Consider the following 26,495-nt stretch of genomic DNA (forward strand, 5'->3'; position numbering starts at 1 on the left):
GGGGCAGCGACGGGGCCCCACCTTCCCAGGGCCCAGCGGCCGCGGGAGCCGCGGTAGGAGGGAATTCTGAACTTCTGCGGGACGGCTCGGCTTTTCGAGAGTCAGATTCGAAACCCAGTCTCTGAGATGATGGGGTTGTGAAAGGGGCGTCACGGCGTAAGGTAGCTGACCCCTTGCGCCGCCTGCCTGGCGTCCTGTTTCACCTTCTTGAGCTTCATTCAACTAGTGGATCCCGAGCTCCCCAAGCCTGGATCTCCAGACAAGGGTCACATGGCCAGTAAGGTAAGGTCCGCAGCATGGCCACAGAAAGGCGAACCCTGGAGCTGAAGAATAATGAGTTCCAGGGCAACCTGGAAAAGCAACATGAACTCGCTTGACACAATCCAGTCCAGGCACAACTTTCAGATGGACAACTCAACAGGTTATGGCAGGAGTAAAAGGCGGCTTTAATGAATAATATCACCACCGGTGAGAAGCCCTTTAAAATCCTGGAAGACCAGTAAAAGGCCCTGCAGAAGAGATACAGCAAGCTGCAACAGGGTAAACAGTAGTTTCAGAAGAACCAAACCAACCTGGAGAGTAACTTCTCCTATGACCTGAGCCAGTGCATCAATCAAATGGAAGAGGCAAAGGATCAGTGTAAAGAACAACTAGGTCACCAAAAAGGGAAATGAAATTTACAGGGACCTGAGTGGGGGGGGTGGGGGGCGGGGGAACCATACCCAGCGGGAGTGCGAGGCCCGAATGAGCCTTAGCCCAGGTTGCAGGAGACAGACCTGCCACAAACAAAAGGGAGAGGTCCCCAGCAACCCCAGACACCACCCCCAGTTCCGAGGTGCCTTTGGATTTGAAAAGACAAGGTGAGAAAGGCACAGAGGAAACCAAGGAGATTTAGGTCCTCAGTGAGGAGGAGCTTCAGAGGGACAGTCTGGGGCTGCCTCAGGAGCCAGGTTAACACCAGGCCATGGGAGATGACAGGCCTGTGGGATAGACCCTACAGGTGCCAGCTGTACTGTTGTCAATTCAGGAAAACCAGGAGATGGAGGGCCCAGAGTGGGCCAAACTAGTCATTTGGGATGGACAGGAGGAGGATGAGAGGATAGGAGGTGAAATACAGCAAAAAAACATGGATGAAAATGAGGTGGACTCTTGCAGGGAATGACAAAAATGTAAATGTTCTTTTTTTTTTTTTAGATTTATTTTTATTTATTTATACAAGCACTGGGTACAGTCAGAAGCGCAGGAGGGTGAGAAAATTCACCAGAGCCAGAGCAGGGAGCAGAGCAGGCAGAAGGACCGAGGTACACTGCTGAGGGGAGCAGCGGGCGCCATGTGGGACCCTCACACGGTGGCCGGGGAGCAGCCGGGGATCGAACCGGCGCTGCAGAGGCTGCGGGCAGCTTCGCAACCCAGCGCTCAACTGCCGCGCCACCTGGGAGGCCCTGTAAATGTTCTTAATGCTGACTTGCTGGACTTCTCCAACGAAGAGTTACAGATGGCCAACAGACACGTGAAAAAATGTTCATCATAACTTAATATCAGGGAAATGCAAATCAAAACCAAATGAAATATTGCCTCACACCTGTGAAAATAACCGGTATCAAAAAAGACCAGAAACAAGTGTTGGAGAGGATGTAGAAGGAAACCTCGTATACTGTTGGTGGGAATGTAGACTGTTTCAGTCCCTATAGAAACTAGTATGGAGATTTCTCAAAATATTAAAAATAGATCAACCATATAACACAGTAATTCCCCCCTTAGTAATCTAGCCGAAGAATACAAAAACACTAATTCAAAGGGACATATGCATACCTATGTTCTTTGCAGCACTGTTTACAGTAGCTAACCTTTGGAAAAAAAACTAAGTTCCTTAAGTCAGATGAGTTGGTTAGGAAGATGGACATATATACAGTGGAATACTGCTCAATTATTAAAAAAAAAAAAAGATAAACTCTTGCCTTCTGTGACAACATGGATAGAACTGGAGGGAATTATGTTACATGATATAAATCAGGAGAAATATCAAATGGTGGGATACAGAGAAAGGATCAGCTAAAACTAAACCGTACAAATCTGTAGAAAACTGTAGAATTGAAGCTACCTGAGTGGGAAGTGGGGAGGTGGAAACAGTGACTATGGTAGAGGATTCTAAATCATACAATGTTGTAAATCAAGGTTACCTCTACAAAAAAAAAAAATTAAATAGAAATTGGGTGTGCATATTTAGCAACTGGAAAAAAGGAACTCTGGTACAAATGATGTTTGGGAATTCCTATACCTATATGAAACAGATAAATGCAAACATCAAATGCTTAGTTTCTGCAAACTAAAATGGACTACACATTTTCCATTTCAAGATAAAGTTGTCTGGGATAGTTAGTTTGAATGACAGATAATTGATTTAGTCAATCCTTACATTACTATACTAGGAATTCAAAATCCTTCCCAATGAAAAATATACCAGATCTCCTCACATGATGCTTTCTGGGGAAGAAAAATAAATGCACCTACCAAGGATGACAAGCATTTCTTGATGTTTAGTACACTTCTTGCATGTGCATGTTCCGGGGAGCTGTCATGACTGCAACTTTTTAATCTCTTGAGCTGTTTGGCATTTCTCCTGGTATGATGCTGTCTGCTGGTGATGTGGGTGAACTGTATTTTCAACTTCAGCATATACTTCACCAGGGACTCAGCAAGGTGGAGGCATTTGAAGAGGTTTGCTTTTTCTATTCTTTGTTGTGGATTCAGTCTGGCTGTAACCTGATGCATGCTTGCTCTCTTATGGAGCCAGCAGGTATTCTGGGACAAAAGCTCAGTTGATTGAAAGAAACCCTATCCTTAAAGTCTTGAGCACAAAATAGCTTACTTCCATTGCTGTTCGACTGGAGTGATTCTGAGACACATTTGGATATAATTTGGCATCCGTACTCAATAATTCCCAACACTCTGAAATTGCTCACAGATAACATGCAGGTAAGTTTCATATAATCTTCAAAGCATTTGATAGCCTCTAAAATAGACTAAGGAGGCAGAAGTTTTCTTCTATGAAACCATCAGCACTGAGAAAGTAGGATGGAGTTTAGACTATAATTGTAGAGATCTATTTTGTTGTTTTTTCCTATTCAGTAGACACAGAAAAGTAAAAGATGGAAGACAAAATTCTCTAGTGGTTCAGAGTGAGCTTTGGAATTGGGCAGATTTGAATTTATGTCCATCCTTACCCCACTACCCACTGAGTGATCTTGGACAAATTATTAAACTACTGGAATGCTCAGTTTAATTTTGAAGATAACCTATTTGAAAGGGATTTTACCAGGACTAAATGAGTTAGGCATGGAAAGTGTTTAGTTCAGTGCCTGGTGCATGGCGATGCTCAATAAAAGGAACTATTTTTATGGGAGGCTTTGTTGATGGAAGAGCCAATGAATGGAGATGTAAGTCCTTTAACATTACCTGGCTCTGCTATCCTCTGATATTACCTATGCCTCGCAGTTGGAATGGTTCTGTCTCCTTTGGTGTGGTGGAGTAGGCGAGGCACATGTCTGACTGAGATCTCTGAACAGGTGCTGTACAGATAGCAGGGATCTGCCCATACTGACAGCCTCATCAAATGGGCTAGGGGACATTGTCAAAACAGACAGAATTCAGTATTCAGTTCAAAAGTTTTACTAGACGGGGGTAAATGTTTATTAGTAGCCATTGTGCAGTGGCCAAGAAAAGCAACCACTTCATGGAAAAATAGCCCGTGATGTCTGAAATAAGAGAAGAAACTGATCCAAGTCCTCAGTTCCAGAAAGGACATCCTATATTTTCCATAACAATCATGCCACTTGTTACTTTATATCCATGTCTGGCTGATTCCTCTTTGCTTCCCAAGTCTAACATAGTGCCTTGTATGTAGTAAGTAGGCTTTCATCCATACATGCAAGAAAACCACCAACTAACATTTTGTTCACTTGCCACTTTGGGTCAAGCACTGCACTCAACAGCACTGGAGAAGAGAAAACGAGATGCCTGCTGTCCAGGGGACCACAGTTAGTGGGAGACCTGTAACAAAACTAAACATTTAAAATACCATATTGCTAAGTGCTCTAAGTAGTAGTATCACATTCAGTGGGGGCAAAAACTGGAATGTAGATGAACCTTGAATGAACATTTTTTTTTTTTTCTTATTTAGATGATATTCTGCAGACTTCGGACTCATCAGTGGTGCTTCATTCTGTTTAATGTTATCCTATTTCATGCTTTGCTTTTTGGCGCTGATTTTGTAGAAGAATACTTTCTGCATGCTTTGCCTTATGTAGACATGAAAGTTCTTGAAATTAAGGATAAAGCAAGAAAACTGAACATGGAGCCCCTAAGAAGTAATCTTTCCAAATATTATATCCTGAACCAGTCAGATGTGTGTAAAGGGAAGAACGTATTTTTGCTCTCTCTCATTTTCAGTCGCCCAGGAAATGGAACAAGACGGGATCTCATCAGGAAAACCTGGGGTAACGTCACCAGTGTCCGAGGGCACTCCATTCTCACACTGTTTGCTTTGGGAATGCCTTTTTTGGTAACCACCCAGCAAGAGATACACCAAGAGTCTCATAAGAATAATGATATAATTGAAGGAATCTTCTTGGACAGTGCTGAGAACCAAACCCTAAAGATCATCGCAATGATGCAGTGGGCTGTGACTTTCTGTCCTAATGCCCTGTTCATTCTCAAGGTTGATGAAGAGATGTTTGTCAATCTTCCAAGCTTGGTTGACTATCTTCTCAATCTAAAAGAACACCTTGAAGATATCTACATAGGAAGGGTTATCCATCAGGAAACACCCAACAGAGATCCTAATAGCCAAGAATTTGTCTCTTTTAGTGAATACCCAGAAAAGTACTACCCAGATTACTGCAGTGCTGAGACCTTTATAATGTCCCAAGATGTGGCTCGGATGATGTATGTGGTTTCCAAAGAAGTACCCATTTCGGTGCCTGCTGACGTGTTTGTAGGAATTTGTGCCAAGTCCATTGGCCTTGTTCCCATCCACAGCTCAAGGTTTTCTGGGAAAAAGCATATCAGATACAACAGATGTTGCTATAAGTTCATTTTCACGTCCTTAGTAATTACAGATGCTGAAATGCCCCTGATATGGAAGGAAATTAATGATGGAAAAGAATGTACACTGTTTGAGACTTACTATGGTCTCATTTCCTGCAAACTTCTGACATACCTCGACAGCTTTAAACGTTTTCACATGGGTATCATAAAAAACAATGCCATGTATTTTGGTGATTAGGATTTCTTGGGTAACGTGACCAGTGTCCGAGGGCACTCCATTCTCACACTGTTCGCTTTGGGAATGCCTTCTAAGTGTGTTCTTTAAAACTACCTCCTTTGGGAATGCCTTCTAAATGTGTTCTTTAAAACTACCTCCTACCTTATTATAGAGAGCATGCCTACTTTTTGGTGTTTTATGTCGTTTTTCTTAGTCTTTGGTCCTATTTGGCAAGTTATAAAACGTTCTTAGTGCTCTGGTGTACTGTATCATTTGAGATTTTGTTTCAAGAAACCTAAGTTTGTTTAGGATGATTCTTTTCAAAATAAAGCCTTTCATTCAGAAGAGAGAACATTAAGTTTAATTATGTTTTCTTTCTTTTTGCAATTAGTAAATTAAAAAAAAAAATTCACATTCTCTGAAGCTGTCCTGACTCAGTGGTGAATGACTTTCTGAGAATGCTCAGAATAAAAGGAAAACTCAGAACTAAAGGAACTTGTTGAAAAAAGCATCAACGAACACTTGAAGCATTTTTTAAAAATTTATTGTTTTTCGAAGGAATAATAGTAACAAAAAATCAAAAGAACTTATTCTTAGGATAGGGAACATAATTTTAAGTTCCATATTACTTGCTTTTCTGAGAGTATATCTAACACTTTGAAATTAGAATCAAAAGCGGGAGAAGGACCAAAAAGAAAAAGAAAAGTGGTAAAGATAATTCAGAAACAACTTGGTTCCATTTTGTATGATGCATATTTTTAAAGAAGACAATAAGTCCCTGAAAATATTCCGAGAATAAAATTTCTATCTCATTGCAAAGATTAAAGCAGTCAAAGGAATCTGAAAAGTATCTGATTCAATTATGACTGAGTTTTGCCCACTTCCCACATTGTATTTTGATGTAGAAACACGGCCAGTGTAGGTGATAAATTACATTAGACACTCCATAATTCTGGGGCAGGAAGTTTCTGTTTCGTAAAATACAGATAGTCAAAACCTTTGGAGAAGTTTTGGTCAAAAAGGTCTAGGTTATTGAAGAAATCATTCTGCTCCTTCCACTGCTGTCATGGAAACAGGTTTCACGTAGTAAGGACCTTCACTCAGGTAAGTTCTGAGTCTCAAATAATTTGGGTTCCCAAAAATTTCTGCAACTGTGTTGGAATTGGCAAGTGCTTTCACCAGTTCATATTTGGCATCCTTTGAAGCTTTGTCACGTTCCACAGACCGATCCATCACATATTCTATAAAACCTGGACTGTTAAACATAAGTTTCTGAGCCCAGGGCTGATTTGCAATGGCCTGAAATGGAAGACAGACAGATCTTTTAGAAGTAAAGTTTGTTAGCTAGATTACATAATCCTTAGAAAGAACTTCAGCAACATAGATCTTACAAAACTTTTTTTTTTTTGTCTAAATTCCCTTAAAGGAATCTATTTTTGGAAAATAGCCTAAATATTAAAAAGCATTGTACAGAAAGGTATCCATCACTGAAAGGTACAATATAAATTCTAATAGTGGGAGGATGAGTAATTAATTATGGTATATAATAATGAAAAATAAACATGAGGAATTTTTATAAATATATGTTACATGAAAAAAATAGACCCAAATTATAATCATGGCAGAATTACAACAGTAGAAAAATAGAAAAAAATGAGAAGGAATGACTACCCTAAAGAAACTCTCATACATTTACACAAGATAGTCTCAAGAAAGTTCATCATAATATTTGTAATAGATACTATCTGAATCTTCATTTATAGAACAAGTCACTGTGGCTATATAGTGAAAAGCTAGTAGCTTTTTATTCACCTCTTTTAGCATATATAAATCTACAAACAAGTGTAGAGAAAAACAAATTGCAGAATATGAACAGCATGATACCATTTACAAAGTTTAAGAATATTTTGTAAAACTTCAATTTGTGATGTGCAATTTAAAGATGTATACATATGCAATAAAAGTATAAAATCAGGCCTCCCTGGTGGCACTAGGTGTTCACACGCAACCTATGAAGCAGTCTGAAGCCACTGCAGCATGAGTTCGATCCCTGGCCAGAGAGCTACCCACATGGCGCAGAAGACCTCTCCTGATTTGCCCACTGCTCCCCTCAGCAGTGTATTTCAGTAGATCTGCCTGTTCTGTTCCCCACTCTGTTGCTGGTGAATCCTCTTACAGCACCCCCCCACACCTCTGGCCTGTACCCCAGTTCTTGTATATATAAATAAATAAATCTTAAAAAAAAAAAAGTATAAAATCATGCACGGACTTGTAAATCCTGAATTCATGACAGTGATTACGTCCAAAGAGGGAGGAAGCGGTACATGATTGGGCAGAGGTAATAAAGCACAACTGTATCTTTCAAATATTTCACCACAAATAGGTAAATATGAACACTAGCACTAATACCAAAAGGAAATGAACCCAACAGGTATGACTTTTTATGATTTAAAAAGTCTCAATCTTTTCCAAATCTCAAATCTTTTCCAAATTTTAAAATAATGAAAAAGCAGGGCCTCCCCTGGTGGTGCAGCAGTTGAGCGTTGGGCTGTGAAGCTGCCCGCAGCCTCTGCAGCGCTGGTTCGATCCCTGGCCACCGGCGAGGGTCCCACATGGTGTGACAGACCTCTCCTGCTGTGCCCACTGCTCCCCTCAGCAGTGTATTTTGTAGTTCTGCCTATTCTATTCCCTGCTCTGGCTCTGGTGAATTCGTTCACCCTCCCACGCTTCTGATTGTACATAGTGCTTGTATAAATAAATAAATAAATCTTTTAAAAAAAATTAAAAAAAAAATGAAAAAGCAACTTTCATATTGTTTGTTAAAACTTCAGTGCTACTTTTTTTTTTTTTTAGAGCTACATTTTAATGAAGAACAAGAAACAAGTTTATAACCTAGTCTCTTTCTCCCAAAGTATATTCTGCATACCAGGAGCACCACTGCATCATTTGAGAGTTTATTAGAAATTCAGGATCTCAGGCACCATCCCAGAAATAAAAATCTACATCTTAATGAGATCTCTGAAGTTTGACACACATCAGCCTTGTTAACAGCTGAGGATGAAGGGTGGGCTGAAATAAAGACAACCATCCCAATAGGTAAATCAGAAATTACGTCTACAACTGTGGCCAACTAAGTGGAGCATAAGGTAGAAGAATGGAAACAAATAAAGTAATAATGAGATCATTGATGTAGAAGCCAAAAACGGCTGGTGTCACTAGAGTAATAAGTGTCAGGAGCGCAATGACAGGAAATAAGGTTCAGGAAGAAGACCAGGACTTAGTCAACAGAGGGCTAGCTTGATGGCAAAGAAGGAATCTGGAATTCTGTGATGCCATAGAGTTCAAACCTCAGCCACACCTAAGACTTTTTATGGAAACCATCTGCTTACACCTGTGTCTCACTCATTAGTCTATAGGGGAGCAGAGGGCAGAAACTGTACTACGCACTTGTGGCTCCCAGGGCATGGCATAGAGGCCAGCTCATTGTAGGCACTCATGTGTTGAAGTAGCATAGTCCAGAAGGACCTGGAAAAGATGCCTACCGTGAACACTTTTAAGGCAGCACAATGTAGTTCAGGGAAGGGCTGATTACTGATGCCACGGAAAAGTTCCAGTGGGTCCCGAGATAAGGAAGAAAACCAGGATTCTGTCATCCGCAGGAGGTCATCAGTCTGCTGCTCAGGCTACAGGACAGAAAAGGAAAGCTATTTAGAAGTCAGGACACCTGGGTTCTGATGGTCCTCTGTCACTATTTTGCTGTGTGATCTCTGGTAAGTCTGGAGCACTCTTCTCCAAAGCTAGCCCTAACTTTCCCAGTTCTGTTTTGGTTCTTTTGTTGGTGTTGATTAAGCAATCTCTAGGGTTCTCTCAGTTCTGATTCCGCTCTGATGCTCTGATTCCACTTTAAAATGGCATTAGTTATATAATGAGGGTTATCTTCATTTACTAAGAACTTGAGAAAGATGGCTCAGTATTATGTTGATGCAGATGGATTTATTGTTCCAAACACAGCCCCACTGTTTTTCATTAATTTCCCAATCTACTTACTGATAAATAAAGAAGAGATGAAACTGCATCCAAACACCTAATCTTGAGCTCTGTGGAGGCATTCTTTGCTTGATATCCTATTTTCATGAGCAAGTGTTCAAAGCGAGTTCCTTTGAAGGATAATGGGAATTTTTTATTGTGGCAAAATACATAACATAAAATTTACCATGTTGACCATGTTAAAACATCCAGCTCAGTGGCATTTAGTACATTCACATTGTTTTATAACCATCATCATTAATCATCTCCAAAACTACTTCATCTAAAACTTAAAGTCTATATTTAATAAATACTAATTCCCTATTCCCAGACTAGTACCTCCTATTATATGTGGAATCACACAATATTTGCCCTTTTGTGCCTGGTTTATTTCACTTAGGATTATGTCTTCAAGATTCCTCCATGCTGTAGCCATGAATGAGAATTTCCTTTTTGTTGAAGGTTAAATAACATTCCATTGTATGTATATACCATGTTTTGATCAGCTGCTTAGCTGTCAGAGAACATCTGGGTTGTTTCTATCCTTCTAGGCTACTGTAAATAATGCTGTTATGAACACTGGTATACAAATATCTGTGGGTACTTTTAATTCTTTTTGTATCTCATAAGGAAATAGTTGAACAACCTTGACAGAATAGAAACCCCAGAATATCAATGGAACTGGTCCAAATACTAACGCATTGTTATATGCAAGAGGGAGAACAGGAATAAGGATATTTTGAATATAAACATGGATGCAGTATTGCTGAAAGATATAGTGTAATTTTTTTGAGGAATCACCATACTATTTCCAGTGGCTGCACCGTTTTACATTCCTACCAGATGTGCACAGGATTTCAATTTCTCCACATCCTTGTCAAAACATATTTTTTTTTACATAGTCATCCTAATGGGTATGAAGTAAACCATGAGAATTTTAAAAGTATGCATTCATATGGTATGACCCCTTCCAACGTAAACCAACAGAAAAATAAAACATGTATACAGAGATGAAGTGACGGGCCTAAAATATACCTTCATATGCAGTATAGCATACATAAGGTGAACGGTAGAGGATTTGGAATCAAAGACCCTGGCTGGATTTGAGTAGCAGCTGCCCCTCAGTCTTTATGATCTTAGAAAATTGTTTTAACTTCTCTGAACCTACCTATCTGAATAAAAAGAATAATAACAATATGTTCTCTGCAGGACTAAAAAAGGATTATGTGTCATAGCTAAAAGCACTCAGAGAGTACATATAACAAGGACACCAGCTGTGATACACAATGTATTAATCTTCAGCATATGCTTCAGCAGGGATTTAACAGTATTGTATGTTATTTTTTGCATAGAATTATTTAGTGTTTTCAAGATCCTCATGGAAGTATCATAAATGCTCGTTCTTAACATAAAATCCTCTTAACAAATTTTCCTTTTCCTTCCTTAGTATTATAAATATAAAACAAATGTGCCTTTTCATTACATATTCACAGTAACCTGAGAAGTAATGTTATGAACACCCTTTTCATAAAAGAGGAAAATGAGTCCTAGGGTAGTGAAGTGAATAAATGAAGTTCAAAAAACCACAACAGTGTTAGAACTGGGACACAGAAATCCAGGTTTTTCGGACTCCAGCCCATGTCTTTGGGCCATGAATAGTATTCAAGGAAGACATAGAGGGGAAACAGTGCTTTGTCCAGCCATGTAAAAACAAATCAATAATGATTATGAGGCTTTTCAAGGATGAGTTCAAAGTCATGGCAAAAATACTATCTTTGAAAGTAGTTTCTACAAGGCATTTAATGTACCAATAAATGAACGTACATATTGCATCCTTATCAAAAATTAAGATAACCAAAAATAAAGTCAAAACAAGTCACACTGACCTGTTTTCTGTAAAACCTGTTTTCCTTCAACATTGGACCCCAGGATTCCAATTGTGTCTACTGCTACGCCAATCATGGTGGGGTCCTGACTTTCTGTCATTTCGAAGACTTTTTCCACAAAGACAGGATAACGCTCACAGATCTGTTGAGGACTATCCATGATAGCCAGGTTTCCAAAAAACTTCACAAATCCTAAAGATTTACAAAAAAAAGATCTTAATCGAGGAAGATAGCAAATTGTAGGCCTTAAGTTTTCATAGGACAGCAGTAGTATATTGCATATGAGAAAGAGGAGAAAAGTTGTACTGTGTTGCCTTGGAATCAGACAGACCATGAGCAGACACTGAGGGGCCTACAATGCGTTAATGTGAAAGGACAGGAACCCCAGGATGTCAATGGAGCTGGGTCCAAATACTGAAGCATTGTTATACACAAGAGGAAGGACGAAGGATCAGTAGATATAAATTATAGAAAGGCAAGTCTGAAGTCAGATTAGGAAGAATTTTTTTTTTTTTTTAAATTTTAAAAGGATGGGTTTATTAGGAAAAGGAGAAAGAAAAAGAGAGGCTCCTGCGTAGTAACAGGTGGACAGGAGAGCTGCTAGGAAGAAATTTTTTAACAGAGACATTGACCAACGAACTATGCTAAGTTACCTAGGGAAGGGATAAATCTCTAATTTCTGGAACTGTTGAAGAAAAATTGAAGTAAGCCCTATATTAGATAAAGAGACTTGATGAATCTATGAAATATACTGGTATTTTTTTTTTTTTTTTTTTAAAGATTTATTTATTTATTTATTTATACAAGCACTGGGTACAGTCAGAAGCGCGGGAGGGTGAGAGAATTCACCAGAGCCAGAGCGGGGAGAAGAACAGGCAGAAGGACCGAAGTACACTGCTGAGGGGAGCAGCGGGCGGCAGGAGAGGTCTGCGCGCCATGTGGGACCCTCCTCCGGTGGCCGGGGAGCAGCCGGGGATTGAACCAGCGCCACAGAGGCTACGGGCAGCTTCGCAACCCAGCGCTCAACCGCTGCGCCACCAGGGGAAGCCCTATACTGGTATTTTTATTTGTTTCTCTAGGCTGAGGTTTAAAAGAAATGTCCTAATGCTCTAAACAGCATTATCTCCAGAAAATCAGAAAGAATAGCTCCTGGGGCCCAATAAAAGGCTATGGCATATCATCTAAAAAAGCTGTAAAGAAAACAACCCCAGACTTACCCTTTCAAAGACAACTCAGAAACAAAACAAGCACCATTATTTCCACAGGAAACAATGAGTCTTACCTGGCAAATAGAAGCTAGAGAAAGGGTCTGAATCTGCCCCAACAATTATATTGGAAATTTGATCAATTACTCCTTCCTGAGCTAGGTACTGTCGTCCATGATGAGTATGCGCCAGTGACGTCACCATTTCTATACAGGTGGCTCTGAAATGTCAAGATTTTACATATGACTAACACAGTTTAAAAAGTGCTTTCATACAGGTTATCTTATTTCATTTTTCCCACAAAATTTGAAAAGTCAACAACCTTAGTTCTATTTTTTAGACAAGGACACAAGGAGGAAAAAATTACAGACTTGTCCATAATCACATTATTACGCAAGGCAGACTACAAATATAAGTCCTGACCTTCTGACCTGAGACCCATTATTGTTTCCACTATGACACAGCTGCTTCCTAAAAGATTTTTTTTAAACTTTTATTTTATTTTGAAATGTCAAACAAATACAAAAGACAAAATACAGCAAGCCCCACATACCTGACTGCATAGTTAAGATTTTGCTTTACTTATTTCATCTCCTTTTCTCTTCATTTTTTGCTGAATTATTTTAAAACAAATTCTAGTTATTTTTATTTTTTTTAAAAAATATTACTTGCTCAAGATTATAATGATTTTTTAAAAAAAGATTTATTTATTTATTTATATTAGCACTGGGTACACACAGAAGCACGGGAGGGTGAGAGAATTCACCAGAGCCAGAGCGGGGAGCAGAACAGGCAGAAGGACCGAAGTACACTGCTGAGGGGAGTAGTGGGTGCAGCAGGAGAGGTCTGCGCGCCATGTGGGACCCTTGCTGGGCGGCCGGGGATCGAACCAGTGCTGCAGAGGCTGCGGGCAGCTTCGCAGCCCAGTGCTCAACCGTTGCGCCACCGGGGAGGCCCCAAATTCTAGTTATTCTGACATTTACCTTTGCATACTTCAGTATGCAGCTCCAAAACACATTAATGTTTAATTTAGTTTCACAATTATGCCATTACCACATATTAACATTAATAATTCTTCAGTATCATTTAATACCAAATCATGATCAAATTTCCCCAAATAACTGAAAAAGGTGTTTTCATAGTTTATTCTAAGGTATTTTAACTATTTGAAGGATTTTTTCCATGTCACAAAATTTTATATACAGCTAAAAAATTAACAAAATTAATATCCTTTTTAAGAATGCTTTGAAACAGTGTAACACAAATGCTTTAAGCAAATGTACTGGTGACAGCATATGAATTTAACAAATTCAGTCACATTAAAAGAACAGAGGAAGTCAGAAAATCAAGTGATTTTCTGAAAACAAAAATTTGTCCATATAAAGACAATAACTAGGTAACTAAAGATATTAAAGGGGATTTAGGGAGTACAGGCAAGGAGACAAGGACTAATTTTTCTTTGAGGACCTATGTCAGTCATTGTATTGGTCTCTACAGCCAATTCACTTAATCCTCAAAATATTTTTTTTACAGTTGTTATTGTTCTACTTGAGAGATGAGGAAACTGAGGTGCAGAAAGTTTATAATAATTTGTTGAAGGTCCAAGAGCTAATAGGTAGCAGAGATGCACATAAGTCTACATCTTACTTAGTTTCAAAAGCCCACGTTTTCACTATCATGCCATAGCACTATCATTTAATAAAGCCAAAAATGTGTATAACATGTTGAATAAAACAAAACGGCAATTATCATGATGCAACTTTTTGAAAGCACACATGCCTAAGGACAGGGAACAGAATTCATCAACAGCAGCTGAATAGTTAAATGAAGCTTTGCTAAGCTCCAGAGTGTCGTCACAGTGTAACTTAAGCTATGTTCTTTTTTTTTTTAAGATTTATTTATTTATACAAGCACTGGGTACAGTCAGAAGTGCGGGAGGGTGAGAGAATTCACCAGAGCCAGAGCGGGGAGCAGAACAGGCAGAAGGACCAAAGTGCACTGCTGAGGGGAGCAGTAGGTGCAGCAGGAGAGGTCCACAAGCCATGTGGGACCGTCCCCGGCGGCCAGGGATGGAACCGGCACTGCAGAGGCTGCAACAGCTGCGCCACCAGGGGAGGCCCAACTTAAGCTATGTTCTAAAAGATCCTTTTCAGGACAAATATTGCAACCTGGGCAAAGGTTATAATGGGCAAGATCACATTAAGGCTATTTCCTTGCCCTCCAAAAGAGTATACTGCATTTGAAGAAATCTCTCAGCCCACATACCTGACCAATACATCCTCACCAGTCAGTTCCTTGAGGAGCTGGGTTACCAGTCCACTGGTAGTACAGTAGTTTAAAGATTCTGGTGACACAGAAGAAATCTCCACAATTAGCTGAATGAACAGAAAAAAAAAAAAAAAAAACAGAAAGGTCAAAACACTCCCAAACCTGTGAGATCTCACTTTTTAAGTTAAATGCAGGAGTAGGTGTTTTCTATAACTGAATATTTGAAATCCATTATTTCTCTCCACACATAGGAAAACTCTATTGAACACACAAGAAAATACTTTGACATAGAAACACTATAGTATATAGGTACAGCTGCACTTTATTTATTTTTAAAAAAATATTTATTTTATACAAGAGCTGGGGTACAGGCCAGAAGCGCGGGAAGTCGAGAGGATTCACCAGAGACAGAGTGGGGAACAGAACAGGCAGAAAGACCGAAGACACTGCTGAAGGGAGCAGTGGGCGAGACAGGAGAGGTCTGCCACGCCGTGTTGGTATCTCCCTGGCTGGTCAGGAATCGAACCCACGCTGCAGAAGCTGTGGACAGTTTCAGAGTGCTGCGCTCAACCTGCTGCGCCACCGGGGAGACCCATGCACTTTATTTAAAAAAATCATCAATTAGGATACAAAAGCCTAAATCAACAACAAACAGATTGCAAAAATCATTTATTCATTTATGCATTCTGCCAGATAGTCATTCACTTAACTCATTCAACAAATATGCGCTGTGAGCTTACAAAAGAGATATAGGAGAGTACTGATGTAGAGAAATGACAGATACAATGCTGTGTTTGTTTGGTTTTTTTTTTTAAAGATTTATTTATTTATTTATGCATACAAGAGCTGGGGTATGGGCCAGAAGTGTGGGGGGTGAGAGAATTCACCAGAGACAGAGTGGGGAACAAAACAGGCAGATTGACCAAGTACGCTTCTGAAGGGAGCAGTGGTTGAGTCAGCAGAGGTCTGCTGCACCATGTGGGCTGCTCCCTGGTCGGCTGGGGGATTGAATTCGTGCTGCAGTGGCTGCGGACAGCTTTCACAGGTTGCGTCTTAACCCCTTGCGCCACCAGGGAGGCTCCTTACCGCTGGGTTTTAATTTTATTTTATATTTTAAATTTATTTATTTATTCAAGCACTGGGTACAGTCAGAAGCGCAGGAGGGTGAGAGAATTCACCAGAGCCAGAGCGGGGAACAGAACAGGCAGACTGACGAAATACACTGCTGAGGGGAGCAGCGGGCACGGCAAGAGAGGTCTGTGCGCCATGTGGGACCCTCGCCGGTGACGGGGAAGGCGCTGCAGAGGCTGCGGGCAGCTTCGCAGCCCAGCGCTCAACTGCTGCGCCACCAGGGGAGGCCCCCCACTGCTGGGTTTTTAAAAGATCGTTTTGACTGCATGTGAAAATAAGACTAGTGCTGACAAAAATTGTTAAGACAGTTTAGTCTGCAAATACAGTACTGCAGGTAAGAGATACTGGCAGCCTTCATATAGCCTGGCTGTACAAAGGAAGAAAAATGTATGAATTTAGGAAAAAATTAAAACAACCTGATGACTGAATGGATATGTGGCATGGAGAACAAAACCTCAGAGAACATGAGCTCAAGGTCTAATCCCTCTCACAGACTGTGAGAGTCAGTCTGCTGCTGGTGTTTTTACCTGGAGGTCTGGGATGGGTAGACTACCTGGAATTTGGTTTGAATGTGGGTGTGAGAGGCCTAGAGATGTCTGAGGGGGAGAGTGCAAATAAAAAGTTGGACATGAAAGTTTGATTTCAGAAGGTCTGATTTCAGGATGGAGGTTTATGGAATCAATATCAATTAGGGGAAAACTGAAATCATAAGATGAATAAAACTGCCTAGGAATGAACATAGATGACACCTCCATGAACTCTAATAAAAGTTTATTGGAAGATAATGAGCCAGAAGACTGAGGAAAAAACAGAAAGGTAGAAGGAAAGTCAGGATGGGCCTCCCTGGTGGCACAGCGGGTTGAGCACAGTGCTGTGAGGTTGTCTGCAGCCTCTGCAGCGCTGGTTCGATTCCCAGCCGGCCAGGGAGATTCCCATATGGCACGCAGGCCTCTCCTGTCTCACCCGCTGCTCCCCTGTCTCTGGTGAATCCTCTCACCCTCCCGCACTTCTGGCCTGTACCCCAGCTCTTATACTAAAAAAAAAAAAAAAAAAAAAAAAAAGTAAAGTCAGGATGGTGGGTATGAAGACATGCAAAATAACAAAGTGTTCTGAAGAGGCAATCAGGCTGTGGAGGGTTCCATTTTGAATATGAGGCCTATTAACTGTGTGGTGTTGAGTGATTACTCCATTAACAGTCAAGTTAAAGATGATAATGTGTAGGGTTTAGAATTGCAAACAGCACTTGCAAGGATTGCGCATGGTGCTCAGTATAAAACTGGGGCAAATTAGAGATATTTTATTTCCTCATTACTACTGTAATATTTTCAAAGCCCAGTTTCAGTATTTTTCCTCTTATTATAGTATATTTACATAGTGCTCTATAAATATTTTTTTCTTAAATGAGTATCTCACACACTAGGCTGGGGAGTTCTCTCCTGTATCCCCAGTTCCTACTATAGGGCCTTCCATAAACATATGCTCAATAAATGCATGTTAAATGAGCCATCCTGCCTTCCAACATGAGCCTTACTACATTCTGAACTGTGGACATCTGAAAGGGTGCTTTTGTCTTACCTCATACACTCTGTAGCGAACAACATCATTTGTTTTCATTACATTTTTCAAATCATCCAGCAGATTGCTATCAAATAAAGCCTCCAGTCCAGCTTGGGTTAGTGATATTCTTGACAGGGATTTAATGGCCTTATAAAAAAAATCAATTAAGTCATAAAAATACAAAATATTAATATCTACTTCATAAGATTGATGTGAAAATGAGTGTATGGAATGAAATGCACCTTGCCCAATGAGCATTTACTATGTTTTAGCTATTATTACTTATATTTGGAAAAAATACACAATATTTCCAAAAAAAAAAAAACTAAAGTAGTCTTTTTTTCTTATCAAGCAACCCAACATAAGCCCCATGATGGATAATTTAGATATGTGTATTTTAGAAAATAGAAAGCGTTCACTAGTATTTATTTGATGATCACTTATTTATTTGATACCATCTATACAAGGTTGCAAACTCAATTAGAAAACTATACAATCTGAACTTTCACCTCTCAATCCAGAAGGTCTTTTAGAAGATTAAGATCTCTGTATATTTAAGCTGTGGTTCCAGCTGACTCACCGCTTTAGCAACAGATAGATTCTCTCCACCAATACAATAAACAATTTGTTTTAGTAATTCAGCATTATTTAGAATCTCAGTAACAGCATCAGAATTTTCAACAATTCTTCCAACCTAAAAGAAAAAACAGTCAAATGCTCATCCAAGATAGGGCAACACATGAGCACACAATGGCCAATCATTTTGGGAGCTACTGACTAGAGCTGTAACACAAGTCATTAAAATTTTAAATGACCCAAACACATCTATGGCATAGTCTTATCTTTGAAAGCAAAGAAAATGAATGGTGTGGGGCCTCCCCGGTGGCGCAGAGGGTTGCGCGCTGCACTGTTAAGCTGTCCGCAGCCCCTGCAGCCCGGGTTCAATTCCTGGCTGGCCAGGGAGAAAGCCACACAGTGTGGCAGACCTCTCCTGCTTCGCCCACTGCTCCCCTCAGCAGTGTCTTTGGTCCACCTGCCTGTTCTGTTCCCCAATCTGTCTCTGGTGAATTCTCTCACTCTCCCGCGCCTCTGACCAGTACCCCAGTTCTTGTATAAATAAATAAATCTTTAAAAAAAAAAAAAGAAAATGAATGCTGGGTAAAAAGTTGAGACACTTCAGTGAGTTTAATACAAATCCTAGTTCTATCAATTTCTAGTTATGGTAGTCTTGGGCAAATTAAATAACTTCCTTGAACCTAATTTCTCATCTATAAAATAGGAATACAATCCTTAACTGCAGAATAGTTAAGATTAAATGACATTAAAAGCTAAAGCACTTTCTACACTAACTGGCACAAAGTCAAAAAATAATACTTTCCTTCTCTTTGCTAAATAAACACTTTAGAGGAGAAAGGAAAAACAGTAATTGAGTATCTACTAGATAACTGCTCAGCTCCTAACATTTCAACAAGATAATTCTAAGCTCTTTACCCCAAAGTAGGATATTTTGGCTACCAGGATGATAAATTACTATCTTTATTATTATTATCATCACTATTACTATTATTATCACTATATTCTTTCCCTTTATTGAAGTAATGTTGGCTTACAACACTGTACATGACTTAGGAGAAAAAAGTTGATACCTCCTCAAATGTATGTCACTATATACCACACCCACCATCAAAGCACCCAGACACCTTTCCTCTAGGCCACTCGGTCCCCTCTCCCCTTTGCCCCCATCCCCAGTCTTCCTTCCTTCCTTCATTCTGCAGTCATATTTCTAAGGCTTGTTTCGGTTTAGTTTTCTAAGTTCCTTTGTTTTCTCTTTATTTCGCTTATGAGTGAAATCATCAGAGAAAGTTCCCTGTTTCACTCCTAGGAGAACGATCTAAAGTAGTCCAGACAAACACTGAACTCAGGATCCTGTGATTTGGGATGAAACTAGAGCACCCCCTGAATATCAGAGACCAAGACTGACCCTGCATTACAGAAGAGATGCTGAGGAAGAATTACTGTCTTAATTGGTTGGTTTACTGATCTTTTTAACAGTACTTCATGCCTCTACTGCCTAAAATGCAGTCTTTTTCTCTAGAGTAGGAGCTCCTTGAAGGGAAGAAAAAGGTTTTACTTATCTTGGTAGCTCTAACAGCATATGGCACAATGCCTGGCATATAACAGGAACTTATATGTATGTAATGAATGAATCATTCAAATGGTGCTTAGTGGACTTGTTACATGAGCTTGCAGCCTCCTGGGTAGAGCTAGTTACATACACCTTTATCTCTCTGTCTCTGGCACCTAGCATGGAGCCTAGTCCAAAACAGATGGTCAGTAAATGTTGGTTTTCTTATTAGGAGCTAGTAAAACTTCATACCTGGGACAGAGTGAGAATTTTAACAGAATCATTGGGGTGAGCCAGTCCCCTCTGCAGGTCAACTCTGAGGTTCCGGGCCACTTGAACTGGTTCCACAGCTTGGAGCAATCTTTCCAGAATGGATACACATAAAGTGGTCTGTTCCCTAAAGGAAAAACCATAGATCTCATTACTTCATGTCCTGTCAGGTAAGAAGTAACAACCTAATATCTGAAGTCTAACTCAATGAGCTCTCCTACATACAGACTTCCCTTCAAAACAGTAGCTTCTAGCATTTATTAAGGATTTACTAAATATCTTTTATATACCATGTCTTTGCTGGGGCTCAAAGAAGGACAGAGATATCCTCTAGCCTCAAGGATCTCTGTCTAAAAGAAAATACAGAAAATTAGAAAGGCAACTATAATCCAGGTAGGTAAATGCTATATAAAGACTAGAGGCAGTGGGGGCTCAGAAAATAACACAGAAGACGTCCCAGAGGGGTAACACTTGAGTTAAGTTTTATGGAAAGGTGAAAATTAGCTATGGGGTGGTCAGAAAAGTCATGACACATTTTTCCTCAATGGACTATTACTCAGCTATTAAAAAAGATGAAATGATGCCTTTTTGGATAATATAGATGGAACTAGAGGTGATTATGCTAAGAGAAATGTCAGAAAGTGAAAGACAATTAGCAAAGGTTTCACATATTTGTGGAATATAATCAAAAAAAACAAACAGGCAAAATACAACAAAAATAGCTCTTGAGACTCATGTGCACATGTTGAGATGTGAAGCTTTCCTCCTGAAATTATATCATTATGTAAACGAATTGCAAATTAATAAAAGTTGAGATAAAAATAAGTCTCTGTTTAACCCAAAGTCACAAAATTTTGTCCCTATATTTTCTTCTAGATGTTTTAGGTTTTGCTTATATATTTAGGCCTATAATTCATTCTCATACACCTCTGATGGGAATGTAAAATGGTATAATTTTGGAATGTTTTGGAAAACAACTTGGCAATTTCTTAGAATGTTAAATATACATATACTATAGGATCCAGCCAATCCACTCCTAGGTATTTACTCAAAGAGAAAAGATAGAGTATATCTATGTAAACAGTTGTACATAATTTTACAACTGTATTCTTTTGTAACATACCAACTGTATTTTTTGTAACATATCCAAACTGAAGACAATTTCAAAACTTTATCAACAGGTGAATTCATAAACAAATTGTGGTAAAACCATTCAGTGGTCTACTGCTCAGTAACAAAGGGCAATGATGTATTCATTCACACCACAGGGATACATTTTAAAATAATTAGGCTGAGTGAAAGAAACCAAACCAACGAATACATACTGCATGACTCCATTTATGTAAATTTTTTTTTTTTTTGAAAACGGCAAATTCATCTATAGTGATAGAAAGCAGATCAGTGGGTGCCTGGCTGAGATGGGAGTATCAAGGGTATGAGGAAACTTCTGGGAGTGAGAGATATCTTTCCTATCTTAATTATGGTGCTAGTTTCAGGGTACATACATATGTCAAAATTTGTCAAACTGTACTTTTTTAAATATATGGTTTATTTTTGATAAGTTATACCTAGCAGTGTTTGGTGTTTTGTTTTGTTTTCTCTCTCTCTCTCTCTTTCTCTTTCTAGATTAGTTTTATTGAATTCCAGAGGCTGAGAATACATAGCAATTACTTCCAGGTTTCTAAGTGAGTGTATAACAACCTGCCAAAATTGCTGAGGAGGTATGTCAAACACTAGCTTTTTGATCATCAGCCTAATTATTTATTTCAAAGGCACGTAATGGCTGTGATCAAAGACAGGGCCTAAGATCACTCAAAAAAGTCCAAGAAAGGAGAGTCCCTAACAGAGGCCGGGCTACTTCAGCAGAAAGACATTTTTGTCTCGAAAGGAGGGAGTTATTTTGAGAATTAACTTGGAGTGCCTAAGCTTTTTTCTCTTTTCAGTCATGAGGAGGAAGATCTTTTCTCAAAAATTATGGGACGCTTCACGAATTTGCGTTACATCCTTGCACAAGGGCCATGCTAATCTCTGTATCACTGCACTTCTAGCGTGTGTGCTGTGGATGCAAACACTCTGATTTTAAAAAAGCAACGTATAGTGTACAAATTTTAGGTCTTCTGTGGCCCTTTAGTACCAAGACAAAAAGTTAATAACTTAGTCAGCTTTGTTTGACATCCACATTGTACTCTTAAGACTTACTTTCCCTCACAAAAACTGTCAAGATTCTAGATTTATAGCTATTAGACTATATCCTGCGCCAATCCATAGCAACCTGTGTGGTTTAAAAAGGATGATGATAATACATCTGAAGACTAACAATCTATTATCCAGAGAAGAACTATTTCTACAAAGTACAATTATTATCTACTATGTCCCCAGCTCTGAATTATCCTGTCTTTAAATTTCCATTAAAATTGTTTTCTAGAGCACTGCCCCTTCCAAAAATCATCTTTCCCTTGGACCTTATTTTTCAAATTCCCCTTCGTTTCAGTTCCTTTTGTATCTTTGGTGTTTGGTTATGTTTTTGACCTTTGCAGGTCTCTTCCTCTGTTACATATAGTAGCTGGACTAGATGGCCTTTCTAAATTCTTTGAGTCTAATATTTTATCGGGTATATAGTGTATTATATACTGTAGCACAGGAAGGAAGCAGATGAACAAAACATGGGCCCTGCCTTCAAACAATTTACAAACTAGGGGGAAAAACACATAGAGAGCTATAAGGCAATAGTCTCAACTATCAATAACAAAAACAATGATAATCTCCTTCAAGAAATCTGAGGACCAGTCACTTACAACTGGAGTGGATGGCACTTCTTGGAGGGCAATGGCACTTTACTTGGCCTTAATGATGGGCACAATTTGGAGGGGGGGGGGCATTTCAGTTAGAAGGACTAGCATGAACAAAAGTAAGACAGTGCCAAGTCATTGCTCAAGCTAAAGTAACTGGTGCCACATGGTAGCTGGGGCAAATGACATATTTGTGTAGGAATGAAGGAAACATAGAACGGAAATATATCCAAGAGTCCAAATGCCAGATTATACACTGAAGGCAAAGGGATAGCATGGAAAAGGTTGAGCAGATGACTGGAGAAATTTACTCAAGATGGGTGGAACCCTAGGAAGAAAAGCTCCCAGGCAACAAGAAGTCAGACTGATGCAACCAACTACCGGAAGCAGAAAATTAAATGGGCCTGAATTAAGTGCACAAAAAAGAGATAGCTCATAGACAGATCCTATTTTATTATGTATTTAATGAATGGGGGGTACATATGAAAAAGGGAGAAATTATAGAAACCAAGAATGTGCTCCCAAGTTATCCGATATTGATCCAGTGATTCATCATTTCAAGTAGAAAGGCCACTTTTAATTTCTGGATGACAAACACTTTCACTATCTCAAAACCAAAATGTTTTCCAATCAGACACTACAGATGTGCATACAATGAAAAGTAAACGATGCCATCCTACTATTCTTCAGTTCCATTGCCATATTAAGCTTCTGCTGTGCCTTTCAGACATTCCCACTGTTATACCAGACTGTGTTTGTGTGTGTGTATATTGTGACCCTTTGTCACAATATGACATGTGATGGGACTATAAACTCCTACAATTTTTTTTCACTCATTATATATCTGAGGTCTTTCCTTGTTCACAAGTTTTCTAACAACTGCAGAGTATTACATAGCAACGTGTCATAATTTATTTAGAAGCCCCTTTTCACGGATATTTAGGTTGCTTCCAGGTTTTTGCTGTCACCTTCTGTTATGACTATTCCTCTACATACAGCACACGTTGTGGGAGCACATCTGTCTGTTTTAAGTCCTATAACAGGTATTACAGGATCAAAATTATGTGAATTTAAAATGCTGATGGCCAAATTACCAGGACAAGACCCCTACTTAAGAGGAAAAAATGAAGAAGCAGCACAAGCCTGAGAAGTCCCCCTGTAGGTGGGCAACCTTGCTTCCCTTCAAATTCCAATTTTAATGATGAAGGCGGGGCGCTAGACGAAGGCCAGGGGCCCACCTAGTCTGAACTTGAACCCGGTTTCTGCCTCTCATCCCAGGTTTCTCCCGTCCCTGACATTTCAGCTACCATCTACCTTCATTGCTACGGGAACTGTCCCCCCACCCCCTCACTCATTCATGCCCCTCCTCCGTACTTAGGGGTCTCTCTCTCCCCGGTCAAGCTGTGCAGGGTCCTCTCACCGATGGTTCTCGTTGAGGAGAGAGAAAAGCGGGCCCAGGTGCAGTTCCGGCGCTTGCTCGCGGAGCTCGCTGAGCGGCACCGCCTGCAGCATGGAATGAAGTGCACGCAGCTCCTCCAGCGGCGCCTCCAGCCGCGACACCTCCCTCAGCAGAGCCAGCACCTGCGCGGCCATCATGCCCCTCCCGCAGGGGCCGGCGGCGAGCCGGGCGGCTCTCGGAGCGCGTCGCCAAGCCTCGCGAGATCTGCTGGGCGCAGCCTCCCTGCCGCTAGTCTGGGCTGCGACTGGGAAGCGCCTGGGTGGCGCCGGGAGCCACGCGGGCCCGGCCCGCCGCGCGCGTTCGGGGGCTGTCAAACCTCGCGAGATCTGGGCCGCCGGGTCCAGCGAGCGGCCCCTGTGCTCCCCGGCGCGCCGTGGGCGGTGTCGCCGCCCGCGTTTCCAGGCGGCTTGCGGGTCTCCCGCAGAGAGCGGAGGCTCTTCTGTTGCGGGCAGGCGGCTGGCGGAGGATGAGGACCCGCCGAAGGTTCAGCGGCCTCGCCCGCCGTCTCCGGGCCCTCCGTCCAGGCTCTCGGCACGTCGAGAGCGGCGGCTGAGGTCACCCCGGGTGGAGCGCAAGCCTTGAGCATCCTGCCCCGGCGAGGGTCGTGTCGCTGGGAAACATGATGAAAACCCTCTGGAAGCTGGAGGAAGGCGTGAAGAACACCGACGTGGGCTGCTTTTTTTGGATCGATGAGTCAGCCGTGCGCACCGTTGAGAAACATGAGAAGACCGTCAAGGGCTCGCGGAGAGTGTTTGCCCAGTCTGTTCCAGGGTGCTGTGCCTTCCCCATGACGTGAACACCGGGAAGATGGAGACTGAGTTAACTTTGTGGATGGAGGACCTGACCATAATGGACGGGCCGCCGGCGCAGAAGACCATCTGCCACAAGCCCAGACGCATCTGCAAAGCAACTGGTGGAAGCCAATGGGAAGGGTAACCCAGCTATTCCCGTGCAAACAAGGGATACTTTGAGAAGTTCAGAAATCGCTGCAGTCTGGAAATGCAAGATCCATGGGCGGAAAAAACTGTTAACTGCCCAGTGGGCACCCAAGTATTTCAGACAACTCCAGAAACTGATCAGCGCTCAAGGCCATATGCCTCAACAGATCTTCAAAGTTGATGAGATGAGCCTATTTTGGAATTGCATGCATGCCTTTGTTTACTTTTAGGGAAAAAGAAAAAAATCCCTAAAGCTTAGAGGAAGCTAAGGACAGGATTTCCCTTATTTTTGGTGCCAACTGCCCCAGGTGACAAAATGTAAAAACCATGGCTACTTTCTAAAGATCCCAACCCACTTGTTTTTCGGGAAAAAAAATGGAAAACACCTTCCTGTTTTCTAGCAATCATGCCAAAGTATCTTCAAGCTCTGCCCTCTTTTTGGATTGGTTTACCCATCAAGTTCAGAGTTATTGAACTGAAAATATCTTAAATTCAAAGCTAATTTTGGACAAAGCTTTGCTTACCCTGATGTTAATAGGGTGTTTCTCCCTCTGGAAGGTGCTATCAGCAGCCTGTGGGTCATGTCTAACCACCTTGCGTTTCTTTGAAAGAAATATGGCACCATTATTATGTTGCTGATGTTTGGATAGTAATAACAGAGGCAATGGATAATATGAAGTTAAGTGCTCTTAATAAAGCCTAGTGGAAACTGGAGGACCTTGTGAATGATTGTGTGTGTTTTCCTAATGAAGCTGAAAAATCATAGAGTGCGAAATGATGGGCTTTACATTTATTGATATCCATGAAAGTGAAGTTAACGGGCTACTCAAGTTTCAAGCTTTGGAATTTGGAGAGAGTCAGGTATCCTTTAGATGAAGAGGGGTATCCTCTAGATGAAGAGGCCGAGATCCCATGAGCAGAGGTAAAGATGAATCAAAGGAAAACAAATGCTGCTTTTACTCAGGACTTGAGACCTCACTGATACTCTTAATTGATGTGGAGCCTTTCCTGAATGAAGTTTGACTCTTAAAAAATTTTTTGATAAAATGTATACCTAAAAAAGAGGTGCAGAGGAACTTTCAAAATAAAGCAAAGGAGTTGAAGAGAGAGGCGAAAGATACAAACAAAGAGGAAGGCTGAAGGAGATGAATAGGGAAATCTGAGTCAGAACCTGAGAGGAAGAGTAGAAGGTAGAAAGAAAGAGGACAAGAAGCCTCTAGAAGAAGAGCCTGGACCCTCAAACAGTAGCATCTGAAGAATCTACCAAAGTCATAAATGCAGAATTGGACTTTTGGAATCTAACCTTGGAAGTGAATCTGAAGAGAGTAGAGATACCAGAGTCAAAGGAAGAGGAAAATCCAGAGGCAGTTTCTTCCGAATAGCATTCATTTCTTGCCATCCTTCAGTTGCCATCACCACTATCTTCATTGAGACCATCCTTATAATCACCTTAAAATCACACATTCACATCATTGAGTAATTCAACAAACATCATTGAGAATTAACTGTGGGGTCCTATGCTACTGTGCTAAACCTGGGGATATCATCTCAGGAAACTATCTCAGCATCTAAGGTAAA

At 40.6% G+C, this 26,495-nt stretch overlaps 3 protein-coding genes and 1 non-coding gene across 8 annotated transcripts in view; 2 read left to right on the plus strand and 2 right to left on the minus strand.

The window, feature by feature from the left end:
* Nucleotides 1-3: 3 nt before the first annotated feature.
* On the plus strand, nt 4-5,607 carry B3GALT9 (beta-1,3-galactosyltransferase 9). Of its 2 annotated transcripts, XM_054689329.1 has the most exons (3): nt 4-282; nt 1,195-2,976; nt 4,181-5,607. In XM_054689329.1, exons 2-3 carry the CDS (start codon nt 2,971-2,973, stop codon nt 5,282-5,284), a joined length of 1,110 nt encoding a protein of 369 aa, XP_054545304.1. In that variant the 5' UTR covers nt 4-282; nt 1,195-2,970; the 3' UTR covers nt 5,285-5,607. The 2 variants fall into 2 exon arrangements, with proteins under 2 accessions (XP_054545304.1, XP_037350124.1); XM_037494227.2 differs by lacking the exon at nt 1,195-2,976.
* A 188-nt stretch (nt 5,608-5,795) lies between these two features.
* On the minus strand, nt 5,796-24,140 carry PSMD5 (proteasome 26S subunit, non-ATPase 5). Its single transcript, XM_037494929.2, has 10 exons — nt 23,941-24,140; nt 19,714-19,858; nt 17,917-18,030; nt 17,355-17,483; nt 14,646-14,755; nt 12,458-12,600; nt 11,176-11,367; nt 9,311-9,420; nt 8,806-8,946; nt 5,796-6,562 (listed from the first exon to the last, which is right to left on the minus strand). The coding sequence occupies exons 1-10, from the start codon at nt 24,114-24,116 to the stop codon at nt 6,305-6,307; spliced, it is 1,518 nt and encodes a 505-aa protein (XP_037350826.1). The 5' UTR covers nt 24,117-24,140; the 3' UTR covers nt 5,796-6,304.
* Nucleotides 8,639-26,495, plus strand: part of LOC119232728 (protein CutA homolog) — a 41,135-nt gene continuing 23,278 nt past the window's right edge. Inside the window, exon 1 of one of the 4 annotated variants that reach the window (XM_054689758.1) lies at nt 8,639-9,033. The gene's annotated coding sequence lies outside the window, so the exon portion shown is untranslated. Of the gene's footprint in view, nt 9,034-24,368; nt 26,491-26,495 lie in introns of those variants that run through there. The other 3 variants (XR_005122189.2, XR_005122188.2, XR_005122187.2) reach the window with 3 other exon arrangements.
* Nucleotides 21,700-21,803, minus strand: LOC119233101 (U6 spliceosomal RNA). Its single transcript, XR_005122262.1, has one exon. It is a non-coding gene; the product is annotated as a U6 spliceosomal RNA (small nuclear RNA).

Source organism: Talpa occidentalis, unplaced genomic scaffold (assembly GCF_014898055.3).
Source record: "Talpa occidentalis isolate TD23 unplaced genomic scaffold, MPIMG_talOcc4v2.1 talOcc4.7, whole genome shotgun sequence".
In the NCBI taxonomy this organism is placed as follows: domain Eukaryota; kingdom Metazoa; phylum Chordata; class Mammalia; order Eulipotyphla; family Talpidae; genus Talpa; species Talpa occidentalis.

Bases quoted from the DNA above. Each gene is read 5' to 3' on its own strand.
- PSMD5 (XM_037494929.2), bottom strand. From the start codon at position 24,116: ATGATGGCCGCGCAGGTGCTGGCTCTGCTGAGGGAGGTGTCGCGGCTG. The intron at 19,859-23,940 runs GTGAGAGGACCC...TTTTTCCTTTAG, and splicing joins CTCCTCAACGAGAACCATCG to GGAACAGACCACTTTATGTG. The intron at 11,368-12,457 runs GTAAGACTCATT...GTAAATCTTTAG, and splicing joins CTCTAGCTTCTATTTGCCAG to GATTTGTGAAGTTTTTTGGA.